We start from the raw sequence: 19,638 nt of genomic DNA, 5'->3' as shown, positions 1-19,638 counted from the left end.
AGAGGCTATCCGAAACCTCGGAACGAACCTTGAAGCCTCCCCAGCCTGCCCAAACTGTTTTTTAAACACAAGCAGTCAGCTGCCTGCTATCTGAAAATCAGCACGCTATGAGATGAGATAAACCACTAGGTCAGCTGCCCGCCCCTCCCCAAACCTCCCGGCAAAACCAGCACAAGGCTCTGATTTCGGCTCAATCCCTTCCTCGGCATTTGACGGGAGGTTTGGGGAGCAAACACGACATCCCGAAACATTCTGGGGATGAAAACACAGCACGGGTTCCTCTCTAAAAGCAGAAAAACAGAGGGAAAGCAACGCCCAGCTGGATTTCACCCAGATCTCAGCAAAAGCCTCCACAAATGGCAAGCTCTGCCATAATTAATTCCGCCGATACCTCCACTTATTCCACTTAGGATGAGAGCTATCTGAAACTACTAGCCCTGGAAATCCGACATCTTCTTATACTTGGGTTCTGCACACCCTACAGCACAACCCGAACCAATTTCGGTGATTGCCTCTCGGCGGGTGAGCTCCAGAACAAGGTGGGGGCCAGGAGGTGGGGAATGCAGGACGGGCACCCAGGACACATCCCTGCAGCGTCCTGGGACCACCAGGGCCACAAGTGCAAGGAGAAGGGGGGTCTCTGCCCCCCTGTAATGAAAGGTTCCACGGTAGCTCACAATTAGAAGGCATTTACGGTGTACGCCCAATTCTCACCTGAAGCTGAACTCTATTTAAGAAGGAGAACCTCAGAAAACAGAGAATTCCCTTCTGCTAAATGAGCTGCACTGCTGTGGGGTGGCTGAGGAAGGTGCCAGGACCTCACAGCCCTTGGGCAAGTGACATCCTTCGACAACGAAACGCCTCCCTCTCCTGCTGCTCCCCGTACGGGCAGGATGGGTGCCTCTGCTCCCTCTGACAGGCTGGAGCAAGGTCCCTGCCGGATTTACGCTGCCCGTCCCTCTCTTCACGACGCCTCCGAGGCTGCAACACGAGCACAGCGTTATCTGCGCAGCGCCCTTCGCCCCCAGGGACACGCAGATAAGGGGCACGCTCCCGGCTCCAGCAGACAGCATCCCCGTGAGATTCCTGCTCTGGAGAAAGCAAGCATCCTAGGAGGGACAGGATCACACGCAGAGCAAAGAAGGGATGTCATCACAAGCCTTACAACGCTGTAAGACCCAGGAATACATTCATAAAGGCAACACGCGGGTGTGGGGAAGTGCTGCTCTTCCCACGGCTCCTCTTCCAGGAAGAGGAGCTAAAAGACCCTATGCATGAGCCCAATTTAGACCCAAAGGATGGATCATGCTGGTTTTTGACCCGAGCAATCTCTGCAATCAGCTTCAAATAAAAAAATTAGGACACGACACGTGGCCGGGTGTAGCCTGGGGAATTCTGCTCTAGCTCCTCTCTTGCTGTCCTTCTCTTGGCCACTGAGAGCCAGGCTCAGGAGCCGCTAAATTCAGCCCGCAATGCTCCAGTTCAACCTGAACGGTTAATCTTCTTAGATTATAATTCACTTTAATCTGCAGTCTGTCTCCTGGTGGCTCCCCAATGTCAAAGCGAGGACACGCACAGCCCGCGTGCGGCCGGCAGTGGCCTTCAGCTGTGCAGATGCTCCGGTGCTCCTGCCTTGCTGACTGCACCTGCTAAAATCTTTGCTAGGGATTTGCAGAGATAACAGGCTGACTCCTCCCTGAGCTCCGGCTGCAGCCTTACAGCAGTGGTGCTGAGGATTTGCCCAGGCACGAGCTCTGCCTGGCCCAGGGTCACAGAAGAGCAGATCCTGAGGCAACTCAGCAAGCACAGTCCTGCAAAGAGGTGGCACGGTAAGTGGCAGCAAAGTGACACACCAAGGCAGAAGACCTTGACACTATTTTCAGTGTTAGACCGACCCAACAGCACGACCATTCCACGAGATCATTCGCTGAGGTTTCAGTTTGTTCACCCCTGGAACAGAGACTGTGGTGTCTGCGGCTGGAAAAACCCAAAGGCTCGTACACCTGGTGAGACAGCCCCAAACACACCACCCACCCCTTCCTCAGAGGAGACATTCTGCACTAGTTATGGGTTTTCCCTCCACTGCTGAAGGGGATTAGCTAGCTCACAATTCCGTGATAGGAAGCTCACCTGCACAAGCAGAAAGGAGCACGGCGGGACTGTCAGGGAGGAACCAGCCCCTGCTCGGCTCGTCACGGGGCTGTCACAGCACAGGGACCAGCCGCATGGTCTGGGGGTGACAGCCACCAGGACGAGTCAATGAGAGGCCTCCAAATGACCGGGCAGACTGACGTGGGTCACTGCCCAGGGGGTCTGGGACACATTTCGGGATGCAGGGAAGAGCGTTTGGGATTGCATGAAACCAGCCAGAGAAACCAGAGTGGAAATAAAGGCATTTCCTTGAGTCACCTCTTCTACTACTCAGCCACAGTAAAGCCAGCTAAGCCACAGAAAACGAGGTTTGGTGGGTTAGACAGTATCATTTGTGAGATAAAGAAACAAATAAATCATGGACAAAGCTCCCAATTCCAGTTATATCAACTGGCATCGAAAAATCACATTCCTCTTCCCACATACCCTGCTTTGCACATATTCTTAGAGGATAACGCCATTACTACAGACACTTCTGCGACACTTTGCTGTAGGGACTGTGCGCAGTAAGGCTCCAGGACGATTTGCCAGATCTTCTCAGAGCTCCACGTGGCCCAGGTGGCAGCCGGCAGTTCCGATGTCCCCCCAGGACAAATCTATTTGCACGCAAGCAGCCGCCACAGGGAAATGTCAGCAGGTGCCTGGCACCGACTGAACGAAGCCAGTCAGCTCCTGCACCACTGCCTGCTCTGTGACAGCTCCCAGGAGACACGTTCCTGCCGTGGCACACGGTTCCTCCCTTCTTCCCAAGAAGCCCTGAGAGGCAGCTGGGTGCTCTTTAACAGGAGGGCTGAGAGAGCAGAGCACTGCATACTGCGTTCGTGCAGTGACTACAAGCCTCTGTGTGCTCAAACTGCCCAAGCACACTCACCTGGATGGCTGGGACGAGGGTGAAATAGCCGATCAGGATGATCCCAAGCTCTGTGGCCATGTTCTTCATAATTGACCAGCTCTCGTTGCTCAAGCCTGGGGAGAAAACATGCAGAGACAGGTAAAAGGAGACTGTTCACTAGTGAACGGGCGTGAGCAGAGCTTAAGTGACTCCTCCCTGGATTACCCTTCTTTAAAATTAGGCACCTATAGTCAACAGATAAAAATGGCACTTTTAGGCTAAAATTCATCCGACCTATCTTGGATATCTACTTCTAAGCCAAGTAATTGGCCTGTAGATTCCAATATGCTTATCAGCTGGGTTATCATCCAGCCCCAGAGCAGCAGTTGGATTATCATCCAACTACACGGGGAGCTGAAGAAGACTCAGCTCACAGAACTGCCTTGATTTAAGCAGTCTGAGGGTACTGAGCAGGACAATGCAGGGATTCAGAAGTTTAAGGAACCATTGAGTTTTCGAGTCCCGTTTTTGATCTAGGACACAAACCACGCTTATTTTCAAAAGTCAGTAGATTTTTCTGGGGATCACTCCAGAATCTCTCTTCCCTCATGTTTATAAATGTCTTTTAAGTTTGCAAACTACATTTATCTGTGGTTTGAGCATACCCAAATCCTTACGCAGCTGCAGAGCATATCTATTACTAGCACTTTTTAAAACTTGTTTTGCCAATGCTTCAGTCAAGAATCTTAGAAAGCAGCACCCACAGTTAGAGGCTTACGTTAGTCTTGGAAATAACAAAAATAGTACAGAAGACCCTAAGAATACAACTGCCGATTCACATTCAACACACCCAGTCCTCGTTTCCTCTACAGACCACAATTAGGATAATTCCCCAGCTCCCAGTCTTGGGATTACCCCAATTTTTTTCTCTCTCAGCATTTTCCCAGAGCAGGTGCATACCTTGGGCAATGCGTAGCTTCACTTCCAGGTCGACAGGCGTAGAGACAACCGACTTGGTGAGAACCAGCACGTTCTCTAGGCCAATCACGACAACCAAGTAGGGAAATATCTCTCTGGGGGAAACAGAGGAAAAAATGAGAATGAGATCTTTGGTTAAAGAAAGTTAACTGTTTAGCCACTGCTCTTAGCCAAATTGTTATATTATTATAATATTAATATAATACAAATATAATATTACAAATATATAAATTACATATTAATATTAATATATAATTATATTATATATTATATTATTCTGCGGTGAGGTAAGAGGTGTGTATTTCATCTGCTTCGGACAGATATTAACATTTTTCTGAAACGGCATGATTTTCTGAAAAACAGCCACTGCAGACCACCACTAAATTAGTCTTAATGCTTCTTAGGGTCAGGAATTATAGAATCACAGAATATCTGAGTTGGAAGGGACCCACAAGGATCATCAAGTCCAACCCCTGGGTCCCCAGAGGACCAGCCAAAGGAGCCAAAGGACAGCTCCCCTCGAAGATTCTCTACAACAAAGTCTCCACAAAGAGGTGAAAATCAAAAAGATGGATTTGAGCACCACTGCAACAGACTCAGGAACAAACAGTCATCAAGAGGGCATTATAACACGAGGGTAGGGACCACGTCCCACCACCAGCAATGAAAATCTTGCTAAATCACAGCTTATTACATGAAACAAAACTTTCGAAAACCAACAAAAACCCTTCCCAGTGAAGAGCGCAGGCAGGGCCTGCTTCAGATACCCAAGGGGGAAGAGCTTCGGCACCTTGCAGCTGCAGTGAACCACCAGGTCTCAGGCAGTGAAGGAGACACACGAAGGAAGAGGCTTCTCAGTCGAGGGGAAATAAAGTGCACGCAGCTCTGTTCTCCAGCACACCAGCGAGCTCAGAAGCCACGACACAGACCGCTATGCAATGTACACATGCTTTGGACGTGAACAAACTAAACCCTCCCAAGGATAACGTCTGCCCAAGACTGAATAATACACACTGCAATGGATTTGCCCTTCAGAATATATTCAAGCAGACGAGAAAGACTACCCAAGGCCACCGCTGTGACTTTACCCAACTTGCCTTCTCACTTTTTTCTCTCTTTTAACTACTTACAGCCCAGCTCAGCAGGAGAAGAAGCTGATCCATGCACGGGAGGTGGTAAATCTCATTTCCCTCCAGCTAAACTTAGGCAAGAATAGGGATGTGTCCTTGCAGAGGGTAATCAATTTGTGCTGTGCTGGTCTGTGCAGGTCCAACAGGAGAACGTGTGTGCGTGCAGGTACGCGCACCCCTTGGCAGATCACTAAGAGCCAAGACAGCTAAACAACAGGGTTTCAGGAGAACACCTCCTGCTTTCTGCCAGTACCTGCCACAACCCCCACGGACCACCTTCCCAAACGCCGCTTTGGATTGCCTACAGCCATCTGACATTGGCTTCAACAAAACTTGCACACGTGGAGCTGTTATCAACCTATCAAGTCCTGCTGGGGGAAAACACCTGTCTGGAATCACTGCGAGCTCAGCTATTTCGTTCCAGTTCCTTGAACAAACGGCAAGCTGAAACAGCAAGAGCTCCGTTCAAAGCAAAATTAAAAAAAAAAATCAAAATAATAATAATAATAAAAAACCAAACCACCTCCACACACCCTTCTCCAGGTATCCAAATTGAATTTTAGCTCTAACAATGTGCAACGCATCAGTCCCTTCATCTCCTGTCCGACGCCTGCACTGTGAGTGAATTTCTAGATTGAGTGAAAAACGACACACACACACAGGGCACTCGGGGGCTACTGCCTGCTCATGTCACAGAACCTAAAATCCAGCCAGTTCAGCTCAGTTTAGGCTTTATATAAAGGCATTTTCAGCTCATAACTGGCACCACTCCTCCAAACAGCAGCTTGCAACAGAAGATAGACGTGAGAAAACCTCTCTGGAATCCTTAGGGATGGAAATTGCTGGATGATGAGAATGAAACAAGCATAAGGGAGAGGTCTGCCGCATGGTGCAGCACAGTCCTGCAGAGCTTACGGTCCCCAAGAGCACGCTCCTGCAGAATCCTGTCCTTACACGCAGTCCTGCAAGAAGCGCTCGCTGTCCAGCACCGTTTGCAGACGAGCTGCAGTAAGCCTTCGGACGGCAGTACAAGTGTGCAAAAGGAAACCCGTAATTCTCTCAGCTATGTCCTACTTAACCAGTTGCTTCAACTGCAGAAGATAATTAATTAGTAGTCACAGGTTATCAATTTAAATAGTCCTTGAAGAGTCAGCAGGTTTCATTTTAAATGGCTAGCAGGCTAAGAGCAACCTGACACTGGCTTTTCTTGAAGAGTGCTACGAGCTGGTGCGGGTCAAACACGAGCTGTTGGCGCCCTGCAAACTCCAAACCCAAGTTCACTGCTCCCCACTCGGTGAGGCAGGCGGCAAGAGATCCTCGCTGTACTTTCTGCCATCCGGTGCCGAATGCTGAGAAAGAGCTTCCAGTAGGAAGAGGAAGGAAGAGCATGGACGCCACGCCACGTCCATCTACTGAAACACCTACAGATCATTTCTCACTTGGACGCCAGAAGGTGCTGCGTCACAGCAAGATCCAGCACCCATCACCATGAACTCACGAAGAAAACAGATCTCCTCCGACTCCCTGACTCCATGCATGCATGTGAACAGAGCGACTCACAGGTTTACCCAAAGATAAACTTGGAAGATATCACTTGGAAGCTTTATGGATTCATCACATCAGCCTCTCATATCTAAAACGTAAATGTTCGCATCTGAGCTAGTCAGTTTAGGCCAAAAAATCATATATAAAAAAATTATAATCAATACAGAGAGGTAGGTCGTCATTTAAGACGATGACTCCTCTAACCCAGCTGAGCTAGCAGCTCGTGGTGGCTGCGCTCTGGAGTCGTTCAGAGGCCTTCAGAGTCCCCCAGCTCACTTGTACCCCACTTCAGCAAACTCTGGGCATTCTGCACAACCTACTGTTCAGTCGTAAATCCTGGGCAGAGCATGCCACCAATCTCCACCTAGTCTTCTTTTCTGTAAAATAAGACTCATGTCTACCTCACCTATTCTACCTTGCCTTCATTAATATCTGAAATATGCTTTAAGGCAAGGGAAAACTATCAAAGCAAGATAATAGATGAATGATAATGATTAAGGTCTAGCTTATAATATCATATGGTAGCAGTAAGCAGATACTGACCTCTAAGCACCAAGCTCTATTTTAGTACCTTACAAAAATCGGTGAGGGACAGAGGCTTATCGTAAATACAGGTACCATTAAAAACAAACACACCCATATCTAGAAGGCTCTGCTGTAAACAAAACAGATAAAAAAGGTTAAAATTCAGCTCAGAGTTTAACCAAACAAATCTGACTCTGCACCCTGAAGCCGGCCAACCCCTAGCACGTTACCATTGCGTCTAGGACATACCAAGAACACTCTGTCCCCACTCGGGAATCAGATAACAAGAGGGAAAGTGCTCTGGCAGACACTGGGGAATCAGGAAAAGGTCGGAGGATCCCTTGGGTACCTGCAGTCCCAACCCATTCTCTGTACGGCTTGCTCACATATTAATGCCACTTTCATCTCATCCAGACCTTTCTTGCTTTCAGCGAGATCCCACCTGTGACAGCTGTCGAGAACTGAAAATTATGAGCATTTAGGAAACGAAAAGGCAGGCCTCAGCCAAAGTGCCTCACTCTCCTTCAGTGTCCGAACGCTTACAGCACTTAGGAGAGGAGCCAGATCAAGCCCTGAGGGATCCTTCCCTATGACTTGCATCAAAAAGTACAACCACCGTTACTAGCACGTGGCATTTATCTGAAAGAGCAGAATCAACCTGCTGAAAAAACAACTCAATGTCATCAGAAAATAAAAACCTCAATGTCATCGGAACCCATCACCACAGAACCCAAGTGTCTTTCATCCAATTAAATATCATTTATAAGGTATTGCAAGGGTTAAGTTTCAACCCCAAAGGAAATCATCTGTGCAATCATTTTAAGGCAAAGATTTTTTGCAGGAAAACCACTTTAAGAAACAAGAACTGATTAACTGTCTAGCCTGCGGGAGGAATAACTGAATTAGTTTAGCCCTTATGTGTGACAACAGTAACGCTGACAGTAGACAAAGGCCTTGGTCACTGCACTAACTAAAACCAGACTGAACCAACACTGGATGCCCCCATGTATCTGCATCCAAATACTGTTTTTACTTGAATTACAATTGTAAACTTCCAGTAGATCCTATCTTGATCTGGTCTTGATCCATAATTAAGGCTCTTAGTTACCACAGAAGTAAAAACAGGAACAAATAATTAAATAATTTAGTTTCTGAAGTCAATTATTTGTAGCTCTTCTAGGCTTCTCAGATTTCCTCCATGTAGGTCTGGCTCCTGGTAAACTATCACCAGCACTGAGAAAACCTCCCTCATGGTCAAACTTCGTATTGTTCCGGTGGTATATGGCTGGAAGGAGGAGTCGAGAAGACAATCGATGGGTACGTCCTTAATTACTTAGGAATGGGATCAGAAAAATCAAAAGAAAGATTCCAAATTGAACTTTAATTAATGGTGTTCTCAGGTGTTTTCAGCTTGACACAAATATGAGTGGTAGTAACCACAGCAAAAGGCCAAACACCAACGTGTGCAGGAGCCCCAGCCAAAAGAAGAGCTGACAAATGTCAGAGATGGGTGCAAAGTTACCCGCTGGCCTCCAGGCACAAACAGCGCAGCTCTGCCATTCTGAAAGATTCTTCTGAGCTAGCCCAAGATCAAGCAACGAGCACTTCTGGATGCTAGGACAAGTCACTGCAGGAGGAAGATATGTGGGAGCCTGCTCAGCTGCCAGGAAATCGTATTTATAATTAAGACATTGTCCCAATAATACCTTTTGCTTTAGGCTGGAAGAGCCAAATGCTAAGCAATAAGGCATCTCCAGGAAGACTGGGACTCAGTCAAATCTTTTTGCCAGACAGACAAAAACCACAAGGTCCTTCAGCTCAAGAAGTCTGTTTATAATTTTACACAGCAGTGTGTAAACACTATCATGTAAGCTTATATGAAAAATGCTAGGTCTTAAAGGCTAAGCATTGAGCAGCTGTTTTCAAATGATTTCTCCTCCGTCTGCCCTTGTCTGGGAAGAGGTTTGGTGCTGGGAACATACCCTCCATTAAGAGTAGGGGTCAAACCAAACAGCGTGCACAGCCCAACTGACATGAGCAGAGAGCTGAGCACCGTGACGACTGCCGCCAGTGCCAGGCCCCATTTCGATTTCACCATGTCAATCTTCCCTGAAAAATAGAAATGCAAAGTCTCTGTTACGAAGCGAAAGAAAATGACATATTAATAAAAAATCAAGAAGGGATCCTCATCCCGACTTATTTCTGCAGGTACTTTACTAGCTGCAGCCCAGAAATACTGGCAGTTCAATGTCTGAAATGCAGATCCCACATCCTCCCAGTACCCAAGAACTGTTACAAGGACGGGACAGAAGACGTGGCTTGCGGCTTATACTGGCTCCAGTACAGCACTGCAGGGGCATGAAAAAAGGAACTTAAATATGGCTGGTAAGGTCTAAATCCACAAGCTCAGAACATGTATTTGATCTAAACGACCACAAATTAGTCTGTCCAAATTGGAAAAAGCATCACTACTACAGCATTTAAAGCTGTGTAAGACAGGGAACACCTCAGAAGATACCACAAGGAGTAGCACCACTTTGGCTAAGAGGAACAAATCGGCAGAAATCAGATCAACAAGACTACTAATTCTCTACCTGACGGTTCACGGTAAAACTTCAACATCACCTTTGCTGCTGAAACAGGAGGAACTGCAGTGCTATGGATGGAACTCGTTTTTCCCATAGGTAGCCCTGGAAAGGTCTCCCTCACCACCCATCCCTTACATATGTACAGCTGTCAGGTATATATATATATATATATATATATATATATATAGGTGGCTTATTAGCTTGCTCTACTCTCTAGGCTCTCCACCCCACAAACCTACGTGTGGAGAAGTAGATGTAAGCAAAGAGGATAATATAGGTGGTGACGAGGGGTATCAGCTCAGCGATGCCGATCTCCTCCTTGAAGTGGACGTGCACGATGTTCTCCTCTCGCAGCGTGCAGTTGGGGCTGGGATGCAGCAGCTTGAGGCGAGAACGGAGGCTGCTGAGGAACCTGACGTGAAAAGCAGGCAGGTTGTCACTCACACTGTACCCAACAACCAGCAAACAGTTCCAAGGAGGAGCTCAATGAGGGCAGAGTACATCTGCGCTGTGGCTATCTCCCAGACCTTGGTATCTATGAAGATTCAAAAGGTAACTGTGAAGACTCAGCAAAATTATTTAAAGCAAGGGCTCATCGTCAACAAAATTTGGCCCTGGGGAACAGAACATCCTGTAGACTCAAACATCTCCTAAATTTTATGTAAGTGCTGCTGATGACAGGCCCTACAGGACAGTCCTTGAGGCTGAAGGGTTCTTGTACGGGCAGCAGCAGGGCACGTTTCGACTCCTGTGCTGCCAATTTCATCCCAGGCATTCCTTGGGGAAATCTGTGCAGCACTGAGCAGATCATTTAGTCCTCAGATCTGCTCAATCCAAGGCAGCTTTGCCAACACTGCCAGAGGGGTTTCACAGTTGGTACCAGTTGAATTACTGCTTTCTGGGAAGCAAAACACTCAAACTCCATGCACCAGGAACTGGGTCAAAACAGACCTACTGGGCCTTGGCTGCAACAGTTGACAGCTCGGTGTGCAGATGAAGCCATCATCAGAGGAACTCTCACCGGCAGCTTTGGGTTTTATATTTACTATGTTTTATAAAGAAAGAAACAGCACTGACAGTGCTTTATTTCCCTAAAGCACAGCAAGTTTTCTCCCAAAAGCAGCACTCTGTTTTTCTACAGCACCTTCAGAGGATCCCAAAATACTCTAAAGCACAAGAAAATGGTGATTAAACAAAAACATAGCAATAATCAGAGCAGAGAAAACAGTGAACTTGACAAGAAAAGACTAAGGGATCCCTAACATAAAAATAGCACAGCTAAAGCTCCCTACCTGGAATCGTATCGCTGGAGGCCCAGTGTGACCATATACGATACCACTCGCTTCCTATTGTACAGGTTCACCCCGCTGTATTTTCCAGGGAGTCCAAACAGCAGATCTGCAAAAACACAGCGTGAACAAAACATTATGATAACAGAAAAGGAGACAAAAAAGATTCATTGTGAAGAATGTTGAATAAGGACTGTTATTCTTAGGAAGCACCTTCTCAGTGCTCTGTGCAGATATTATCAATGTGTATAAACACCTGATGCAGGGAAATAAAGACGGAGCATCTCTTCTCAGTGGAGCCCAGTGACAAGACAAGAGGCAATGGCAACAAATTAAAATGTGGGATGTTTTCTTAAACATAGCGAAAAACTTACTTCCTGTGGTGGTTGGCTATCCTCATCTTCTTCCTGATCTGGCAGTCCATAGCAGATGATGGTTTGTCCTCTAATCCTAACCTATAAACTCTCAGATTGCTCATCATCCGTCCTGAAGCAAAGCTCCAGGCACTCCAGCTGTGTAAAGGGCAACTCTCCCTCCTCATCCTCCCAGCCTGTCCTTGATGAGGAGCCTGTGTCCACCCCCAGCAGCACTCCAGGACTGCGAGCTGCCCCACCTCACCTCTGTGGTCCCAATGGGATTGTGGCCCTCCAGCTGCACACACCCCTAATTCCTCCTATTTGTTCCCCATGCTGTGTGTCCAGGCACTTCAAGTGGGCACCCAATTTGTACTTCAAAGACAGGCATTATCTTTAAGGAAAAAAAACCCTGGAACATTTGTTTTTGTGCATGTCTGTGTGGGACTTGAGACAGAGGTTCCAGGAAGTATTGCATCGCGAAGGACTATTAAATGTCTCTCCTGTTAATCTGGTGGGCTGAACGAAGGCTTAAAGAAAATTATGCATAATGAGGAACACCACCTCCACTTCCAGGAATTCCCAGGATATTGTGGACCTCTACCTTGGTTGTGAATGAGCTGTCAAAGAAAGGTTCCGTGTGCTCCAAACCACAGCGTGCATACATTATGGATGCTCAAAAATAACCATTAAAACAAACTTGCTTTATGGATAAAAAGCCCCTTTTCAGACAGAGCGGTCATATTACAAGCTTAATGTACCTATCTACGAAATTTGTTTAAATCTACAAAATTCCTTTAAAAATCTATGAAATTCCTTTCAAAATGGAGGAACAGCATTTCCTCTGGCCTTGTTGAACTACGAAACAGTATGACTCCAGACATGGTCAGACTTACTTTTTTAATTAAGAAAGCAAAAAATACTTTCATGAGATCCAGTGTCATCTCGGGGTATAGGCAGGCAAACGACAGCAAAAGCACAAGAGGGAGCAGGATGAATGTTTGTCTGTGACAATGAGACAGTCTTTGAATACAATAGACAATGGCACGAGGGAAAAAGGCTAGAGCACACGTAGAGATAAGAGGAATGAAAAGACTTGGACGATTTACCTGTTATTTTTACACCTACAGAAAGGGGGCTTCTTTGGCACTTCAGCCTCTTACCTTTGAGAGTAGCTGATGTCTGCAGAGTCTTTGGTTCATGCTGGTGGATGGTTTTGATAATATCTGGGTCAGCGTTAAATCGCTCTCGGTCATTCTGCCAGAAGTTCCCTGGAGACAGTAACAGACAGCCATGCTCGGGGAGCAGATTCCGCAGCTTCTTGAGGCCAGGAAGAAGGTCCGTAACCTGAAGGCAAACTTCCTCCAAGCTCTTGACACCAGAACTGAAATGCAAACAAAGATTAGACACCGCTGTGCATGTTACAACTTCCACAGATAGGCAGAGCTGCTGAGATGAATACCCCAAGGACCTTCATCGCCACTCTTGTGCCACCGCTCTTGTCCTAAAAACAAAGGATCAGGAGCCTTGGGCCACAGACCGGGACCTCACCGTAACAGTGTGCAAACTCCAGAACCCTGTTATCATTTCTCTGCATGCTTTCTGGCCACATAGCTTTCCCTGTTCACCCATCCTAGATGCCACAAATTTCAGTTCCACATTTCAGATACCTCCAGTCTGCAGAGAAACTGGCTCCCTTGAACTCTTCTTAAAAGACCTTCAACTCTTCTGCATATTTCTTTCCACATATGTTGAGTGCCTGAGGTGGATTATTTAAGGTGTAGATTTGTTCCAGAACTTCCTGTTAGCACAATTACATAATCCTTATCAACTATTAACTCAGGGAAGACTCAGCTTGGGCTTACAATAGCATCTGACTGTGACTGCTCAGTTACAAAACCCATCAGCGCACCATTTGGCCAGACAAGCCAGAGCAGCTGATCCAAAAGAGAACACTTCCCTCAGCACGGCATGGGCAACCAGAGGGGTTTGCGCAAGAAGAGTATATTTAACAAAGGCTAATTTAAGACATCGGAGGCCAGTTTTCCCTGGCTTCGGCCCCACGGATTACAGAGAAGGTGTTGGAGAACTATTTTAAAATGCCTTCTCTAGAGGATTTTTTTCTATCATGACTGCAGAGAGAAAATATGGAACCCAACCGACGATGACTGAGTTACAACTTTGTCAGCACTCCCTCCAGAATCTGTATCTTGTTTTGTATCTGTATTATAGGGCAAGCTACCTAGAAAAGTCACATCTGTCAAGACAAAATACTAGATAATATGCTAGAAAATACTGTGTTTATAGAAACAGAAGTTTTCTAAAAGAGAACCCGAAAGAACTGATGCTGTGATGCCTCCGATAATAGCTCCAGGCAGAGTAAGAAGACTGTTGTTTTGTATTTAGGCTTTAACTAACTTTGAAACATAACAGCAATAGCAGTTCATACTGCACAAAAGCCTGTAAAAGTTCTTATTTGCGAAGCAAGTGCGTGCAGCCAATGAGCCCAGCAGTATGTTGCAGATTCAGAGACAAATACCAAAAATAATGAATGGAGCCAATGCCTGCTGCACTACAACAAATTTCAGGTCGCTTCGGACGTCACAAATGACTGCTCACAGTTTCAACAATCTTATAGCTGACGAAAATATAATCACCTTGTGTTTCCTCTCCAGTTGTCAGCAATCGTCAGCTGCTTCTGTCCCACCTTAGTATAAAAGTATGCTTTTTTCTTCATATTAAGAAAATCAGCTGCACTTAACTTGATACTGACGAAAGCAACTGATGGGAAGGAACTTCATAATGACTTCTGGGGTGATTTCAGAATTTATCTGAAAGCTAGATGTTTCTTGAAATATGCAAGTCTGACACCAAATGGAAGACCTTATCCCAGGTCTGAGTGCCTAAATCACTACCTAGCCTTTTTCTTCTGGTGGCCGTGTAAGTTTAATTTTGCTTCCACACTGCCTCATTGCTCATCAAGGCTAACACAGCAAGGGGAGACAATGAGCAGATGACACACATACCAGGAGCAAGTTGTTTCTCACCTGTAATTAGCAACTACATCCAGATACTATCTAAAGATACACATTTGATATAGGAAGACATGAAAACAGAAAGAATGTCAGTGCCAAGACTTTGAGAGCTGCTAGCAAAAGCTCTATATTTAACAGCATGAGTGGCATTTCTAAATATTATCAGAGAGAGCAGACAGCTATCTCACAAGGATTGGTTTTAAAAAAAGGACAAATCATCAGGTGGAGTGGCTAAGTGAACACTCAAAAATGAAGCAATGAAGGATGCTGCCAGGGAGGTAGGAAACGAACAAAGAGCAGATGTTCCCTAGCTATGTGAATTAGAGGACAAAGAATGAAGAAAGCTCCTGGCTAAAAAGCTAGGGGATGATCAAAGACTCTAATCTCACCATTTTTCACCACACTTGGCCTGTTCTCAGTATCATTATTCTCACTGAACAAAGAGAGAAAAAGGAGGGAAAGCCTTTCTGTCCTCGGAAAGTAAACCAGCCAAGAGCTTGTCAACAAATAAAAACTTAGAGCTCAAAGGGAAACATATTATAAAAAACAGAAGCAAATTAATATGTCTAAACTGTATTTTTGGTTTTCAAAGTGCGAATATGCCAAACTAACCGGAGTGGTCCTTTTTTTTTTTTAATACTTGACTTCTTAGATGAGGAAAGCACAGCAGATCTCATCTACTCGGGCCCAATAAAGGCTTTTGATGCAGCACCATGCAGAAAATGCTTTAGTTCACAGGAAAGACAGAAGTTAGCACAAAAAATCTAATTCAGTAAAGAAATGGGTTAACAGGAAAATGGCCATGGGGCTGCTGAAAGGGCAACCGCTGGTCTTGAAGAAAACAAAGTGGAATTTTTCACGGACAGCTCAGAGAACCAGTATTTATTTTATGTTTTTATTAAAAACCTTGGAATAAGATATAGAGACATCTGTCAAGGACACAAAATAAAGCAACACTGCTAACACAGCAAGGGAACAGAGTATCTGAAATGGATGTTGTAAGGGCTGGGCTAAATTTAATACCATTTCTACTAACTGTACAAAGTGCAAGGCCGTGTACTTGGGAACTAAAAAAAAGATTTTCTGCTATCAGGTAGGAGCTCATCAGCTGGAAATGATAAAAAGAGAGATGGACATGGAGGCATCAATCAACCACTTGACAAATGCTGATGTGATTGGCCATGAAAAAGGGATTCGCAATCTCACTGTATTTCAGAAAAGTCATTTCCATGGAAAATAAGGCACAAAAGAGACTTCAGTGAGAATCCTATGTAGAGTTCTCATCTCCCCTGTTCAGGGAAGACACTAAGAACAGTGCAGGGAAGAGCAACCAGGCTGACAAAGTGAACACAGAACCATCTTAGCTGTGTAAGTTGAGAGTTTCCTACATTTAGTTTAACAAACAAGGATTCGGGGTGGGGAGAATGAGCTTTCCCAGTAAATATCTGGAAGCAGAGGAGAGCTATTTTTGCACGAAGGCTGTGTCAGGACAAAACCAAGCAGGTACAAACTAGTCCTAAACACAGCCAAAAGTGGAAAGTCAGGAGAAGGTTCCTGACCATGCAAAATTGTAGAAAAGCCTCACAATAGGCATGGTGGGGTCGAATGAACTTGCTTAAATATAAGCCTCACATGCTTATGAAAAGGATTATGTGAAACTGCTGTCAGCTATAAAAGGTATAACCTCAGAGGACCGTTCCAGACCTCTCTGCCTAAGACTCTGACCGGAGGGTTCCTGACAATTATCAGTAATTAAAGAACAGGCAAGTTCTCTAGCAGGAAAGCTAAAGCGCTGTACCTGCAGGAGGGATATGCCATCACTGCTCAGCAGTGACCTCTCATTTTATTTTGAGAATCTGACACATTCAAAGCCAATAATCAGATTTAGTAGGAATAATTTAGAAGACGGGTGTGCACAACAGTGGGCGGGTCTGCCTCCTCCACAACCCTTAACAAACAGTAACTACCTGTCTCTCAGGGCATGGTTTCTGATCTCCTCCACTAGCTGGAAGACGCGGGACAGCGGTGAACGAAACACGTCAACGGCGAGGAAGTTCTTCTGCCATGGGGAGACGGTAGCTTTCACAAAGATCTGCTGAATGTAGGCCACAGGAGCACCAACATACTGTGGGGAAAACCAGAGGGAGAACGAAAACACATGGTGAGTGGGAAGCTGCTTAGCAGAATTAGATCACAGCTTGGCAAGCTTTCAGGAAGGGGTTTGCCAGACTATATTTTTCTTTCCCAAGTTAGAGGTGAAGCATGGCAGTAGTAACCTAAGGAGAACAAAAAGAGTCTGTTTCTCACAGAGGCAAAATGCCACTGACCATTTTGTCATCGGTATATTGTGCTTCTGTGTGAGGCAGAGGCTCCCAGATCCTGCCGAATTTGGTACTGGAAGGCAAGCCGCAGCGGGGACTCGCTGCCTCTCACAGATGCCTCTCCCACACGGTGGTTCCCCCAACCTGTGCTGATCCTGCTGTGTGCCGTTTAATTCTTCTTGGTCTGTGTGCCCAGGCGGCTGTCCCCTGCTCTAGGGGCTGCAGTGCTGGCAGAACTTTGGGCTCAATTAGCAGAACTAGGCAACGAAGCAGGAGATTTAATCAGCCAGCATCAACCTGAGATAACAGCATAAAGCAAAAAGCTTCTCGGTTGAAATGATATCAATCACAACGAGAAGAGCACACGTGGAGAGAGTGGAGAGCTGGAGGCATCAAAAACATTAAGCCAACAGCCAATTTCCGCTTCACAGAGACCTTGGAATGAAAAGGAACAGTGCGGGTTACAAAGCATCATTTTACAATTGGTTCCTGATGTCCTGGACCTGTTATCAGCCTTCCTGGAAAGCATCAGGGCTCCATCCTGTTCACGCAAAAGAAATATTAATTCCTTACCCCTGAACATAAGTCTAGTTTACCTGTATGACATGTACCAGGTTGCTGCTCGAGGGAGACTGCATGCCTTCATATGGCATTAGGAAACCGGGGCATTATCCCAGAACCCTTCATTAAATGTACGTAAAACCTAGTAACGCTTTATAAAATGTACTGCTTGCCTTAGGACAAAGTTATCCGTGTTAATCCTTGAAAAACGGGCCCTTAAACAGCATTTCACAACTTTCATAGAATCATGGAATGGTTTGGGTTGGAAGGGACCTTAGGGATCATGTAATTCCAACCCCCCTGCCATGCCCAGGGCCCCCTGCCCCCAGCCCAGGCTGCCCCCAGCCCCATCCAGCCTGGCCTTGGGCACTGCCAGGGATGGGGCACCCACAGCTCCTGGGGGCAGCCTGCGCCAGGCCTCACCGCCCTCATAGTAAAGAATTTCTTCCTCGTATCTAACCCAAACCCGCCCTCATTTACCCTAAAACCATCACCCCCTGCCCGAGAGTCCCTCCCCAGCCCTCCTGCAGCCCCTGCAGGCACTGACGGCCGCTGTGAGGTCTCCCCGCAGCCTTCTCTTCTCCAGGCTGAACAACCCCAACTCCCTCGGCCTCTCCTCACGGCAGAGCTGCCCCAGCTCCTGGATCATTTTCACGCCCACACCGAAGCCGTACCCAGTCAGGGCGCTCGCCGAGGTCTCCTTGCTGCAAGACCGGGTCTGGAGAGGGTGGAAAGTAATCCTTCACGGGGGTGCTGTACTCCACGGGTCCCGTTCCAGGTAACGGCAGCTTAAGCAGCGGGTAGCTATGGTGAAGACAGAAGTGAGAAACGTGCTTTTTTTTTTTTTTTTTTAACTAGGCTTTTAAACGGTCTTCCAGAAGAGCCCAAAGAATGGATGGGTAAAATGAGCCCACCCCACCTTGAACTTATCTCTGCACAATAGGAAACAGTCACAATAAAACAGGGCTTCAGCTCTCATAATAACAGATTTATGTATTTCTCCAACGCACAAGAGAGTTCGTCTTTTTCTCTTGGAAAGGGATGAGTAGGAATCCTGGGAGAAGAAGGAGGCAAGTTCTCCTTGCAGGAACGCACCTAAATTACTCACTATCACCTAAAAGTCCGTAGAGCTACAGCACAGCCATGTCTCAACTACCCCACAGCCTGCACAGAAATGATTACTGTACTTAGGTGGCCACTTTCCTATCCAAACCCCATCCTAATCACCTGGTTTTCCTCATTAAAATCTGAGCCGTTTCCAGTATTTGTCGCTAACTTCATTTCACCAGCAGCAGCCAGACACCAAAGCAGCTATGTGATGTTTATCTTCCTGCTCCTTGGCTCCTACGACCTTCGGGTCACCGCAGCAGCTATTGCACAACGAATACACGAAACCAGCTCAAAACTGAGATACCGTGGTTTCGGAGAGTTTAGGATGGCAGTTTTAGCTTCAGGGGGTCTCTAAAGTCACTAAAACCACGTCAGGAAAAAGCAAGATCGCTGTTACAGGGACAATGCCCGGCGAGTTGGAAGGGGAAGGGCCGAAACAGAGCGGAGATCCCAGCTCCAGGCCAGCTCCAGGTGCCCAACGCACCATGAGCTATCAGGGCTCCCCTGTCTGGCGTAGCTGTCAGCGCGGCCGAGCTTTCCTGGCAATAAACACGAAGGCCTTGGCACCGTTTTCCTGCAGGACTCTGTCCGCTGTGTCAGGGATCAGCCTGAATCATCCCCGGCCACGGAGGCGGCAAGCGGCAGCTAAAGGCGAGGTTTGGGGCTGAACAACAAAAGCTGGAAAAGAACAATGGAACGGGGAGCAAGGCTTGTCGGGTCTGCTCTTTTGTTAGCCTGACAAAAACGCATCTGATGATTGTCATTCCACTGCGCACTGGGAAGGGAGAGAAAAATAAAGCCAGGTCATAGTACATCATAATACAAAATACCCCACAAAACCCGACCCGGAGACACGGCACAGCCTTTTTCCTCTGACAGGCAGCAATCGCTTTGAGCCCTTTGAAAAGGCGCGTGGCACCGCCTGCCACAGGGTCTGCTGGCAGCAAAGCCTGGGGAGAGGCACGCAGCGAGCGTCCTGCGTCTGACTGAGACCAAGACGTTAAAATAAAAAAAAAAAATCTAGGTGTGATAAACAAAGCTGAACGAAGAGGTGACCTGCAGAATGATTTGTTCACTAAACGATTTTGACGCTGATGCCTGAAAAACAGGCACAAGATCTCCAAAAGGGCCACGTGGAAAACACTTCTGATTCAGAGTACCTAGAGGTGCGTTTCTCTGCGTGACCCCTGTAAATTTTAGGGACTCAGAAGGACAATTCC

General features: G+C 46.6%; 1 protein-coding gene across 7 annotated transcripts in view; it reads right to left on the bottom strand.

Annotated features, from left to right (window-relative positions):
- The window catches only part of SCAP (SREBF chaperone), a 57,973-nt gene that overhangs the window by 12,429 nt on the left and 25,906 nt on the right, over positions 1–19,638 (bottom strand). For 6 of the 7 annotated variants that reach the window (XM_066991038.1, XM_066991039.1, XM_066991034.1 and 3 more), the window contains 8 exons: positions 17,983–18,112; positions 16,394–16,551; positions 12,555–12,775; positions 11,042–11,147; positions 9,989–10,161; positions 9,144–9,270; positions 3,944–4,056; positions 3,023–3,117 (listed from right to left, as the gene is read on the bottom strand). In XM_066991038.1, coding sequence (XP_066847139.1) covers positions 3,023–3,117; positions 3,944–4,056; positions 9,144–9,270; positions 9,989–10,161; positions 11,042–11,147; positions 12,555–12,775; positions 16,394–16,551; positions 17,983–18,112 — 1,123 coding nt within the window. Of the gene's footprint in view, positions 1–3,022; positions 3,118–3,943; positions 4,057–9,143; positions 9,271–9,988; positions 10,162–11,041; positions 11,148–12,554; positions 12,776–16,393; positions 16,552–17,982; positions 18,113–18,535; positions 18,690–19,638 lie in introns of those variants that run through there. The other variant, XM_066991040.1, reaches the window with a different exon arrangement.

This window comes from Anser cygnoides, chromosome 2, assembly GCF_040182565.1.
Source record: "Anser cygnoides isolate HZ-2024a breed goose chromosome 2, Taihu_goose_T2T_genome, whole genome shotgun sequence".
Taxonomy (NCBI): domain Eukaryota; kingdom Metazoa; phylum Chordata; class Aves; order Anseriformes; family Anatidae; genus Anser; species Anser cygnoides.
The sequence above is the reverse complement of the archived record's forward strand: the minus strand, read 5'-3'. Positions and strand labels throughout refer to the sequence as shown.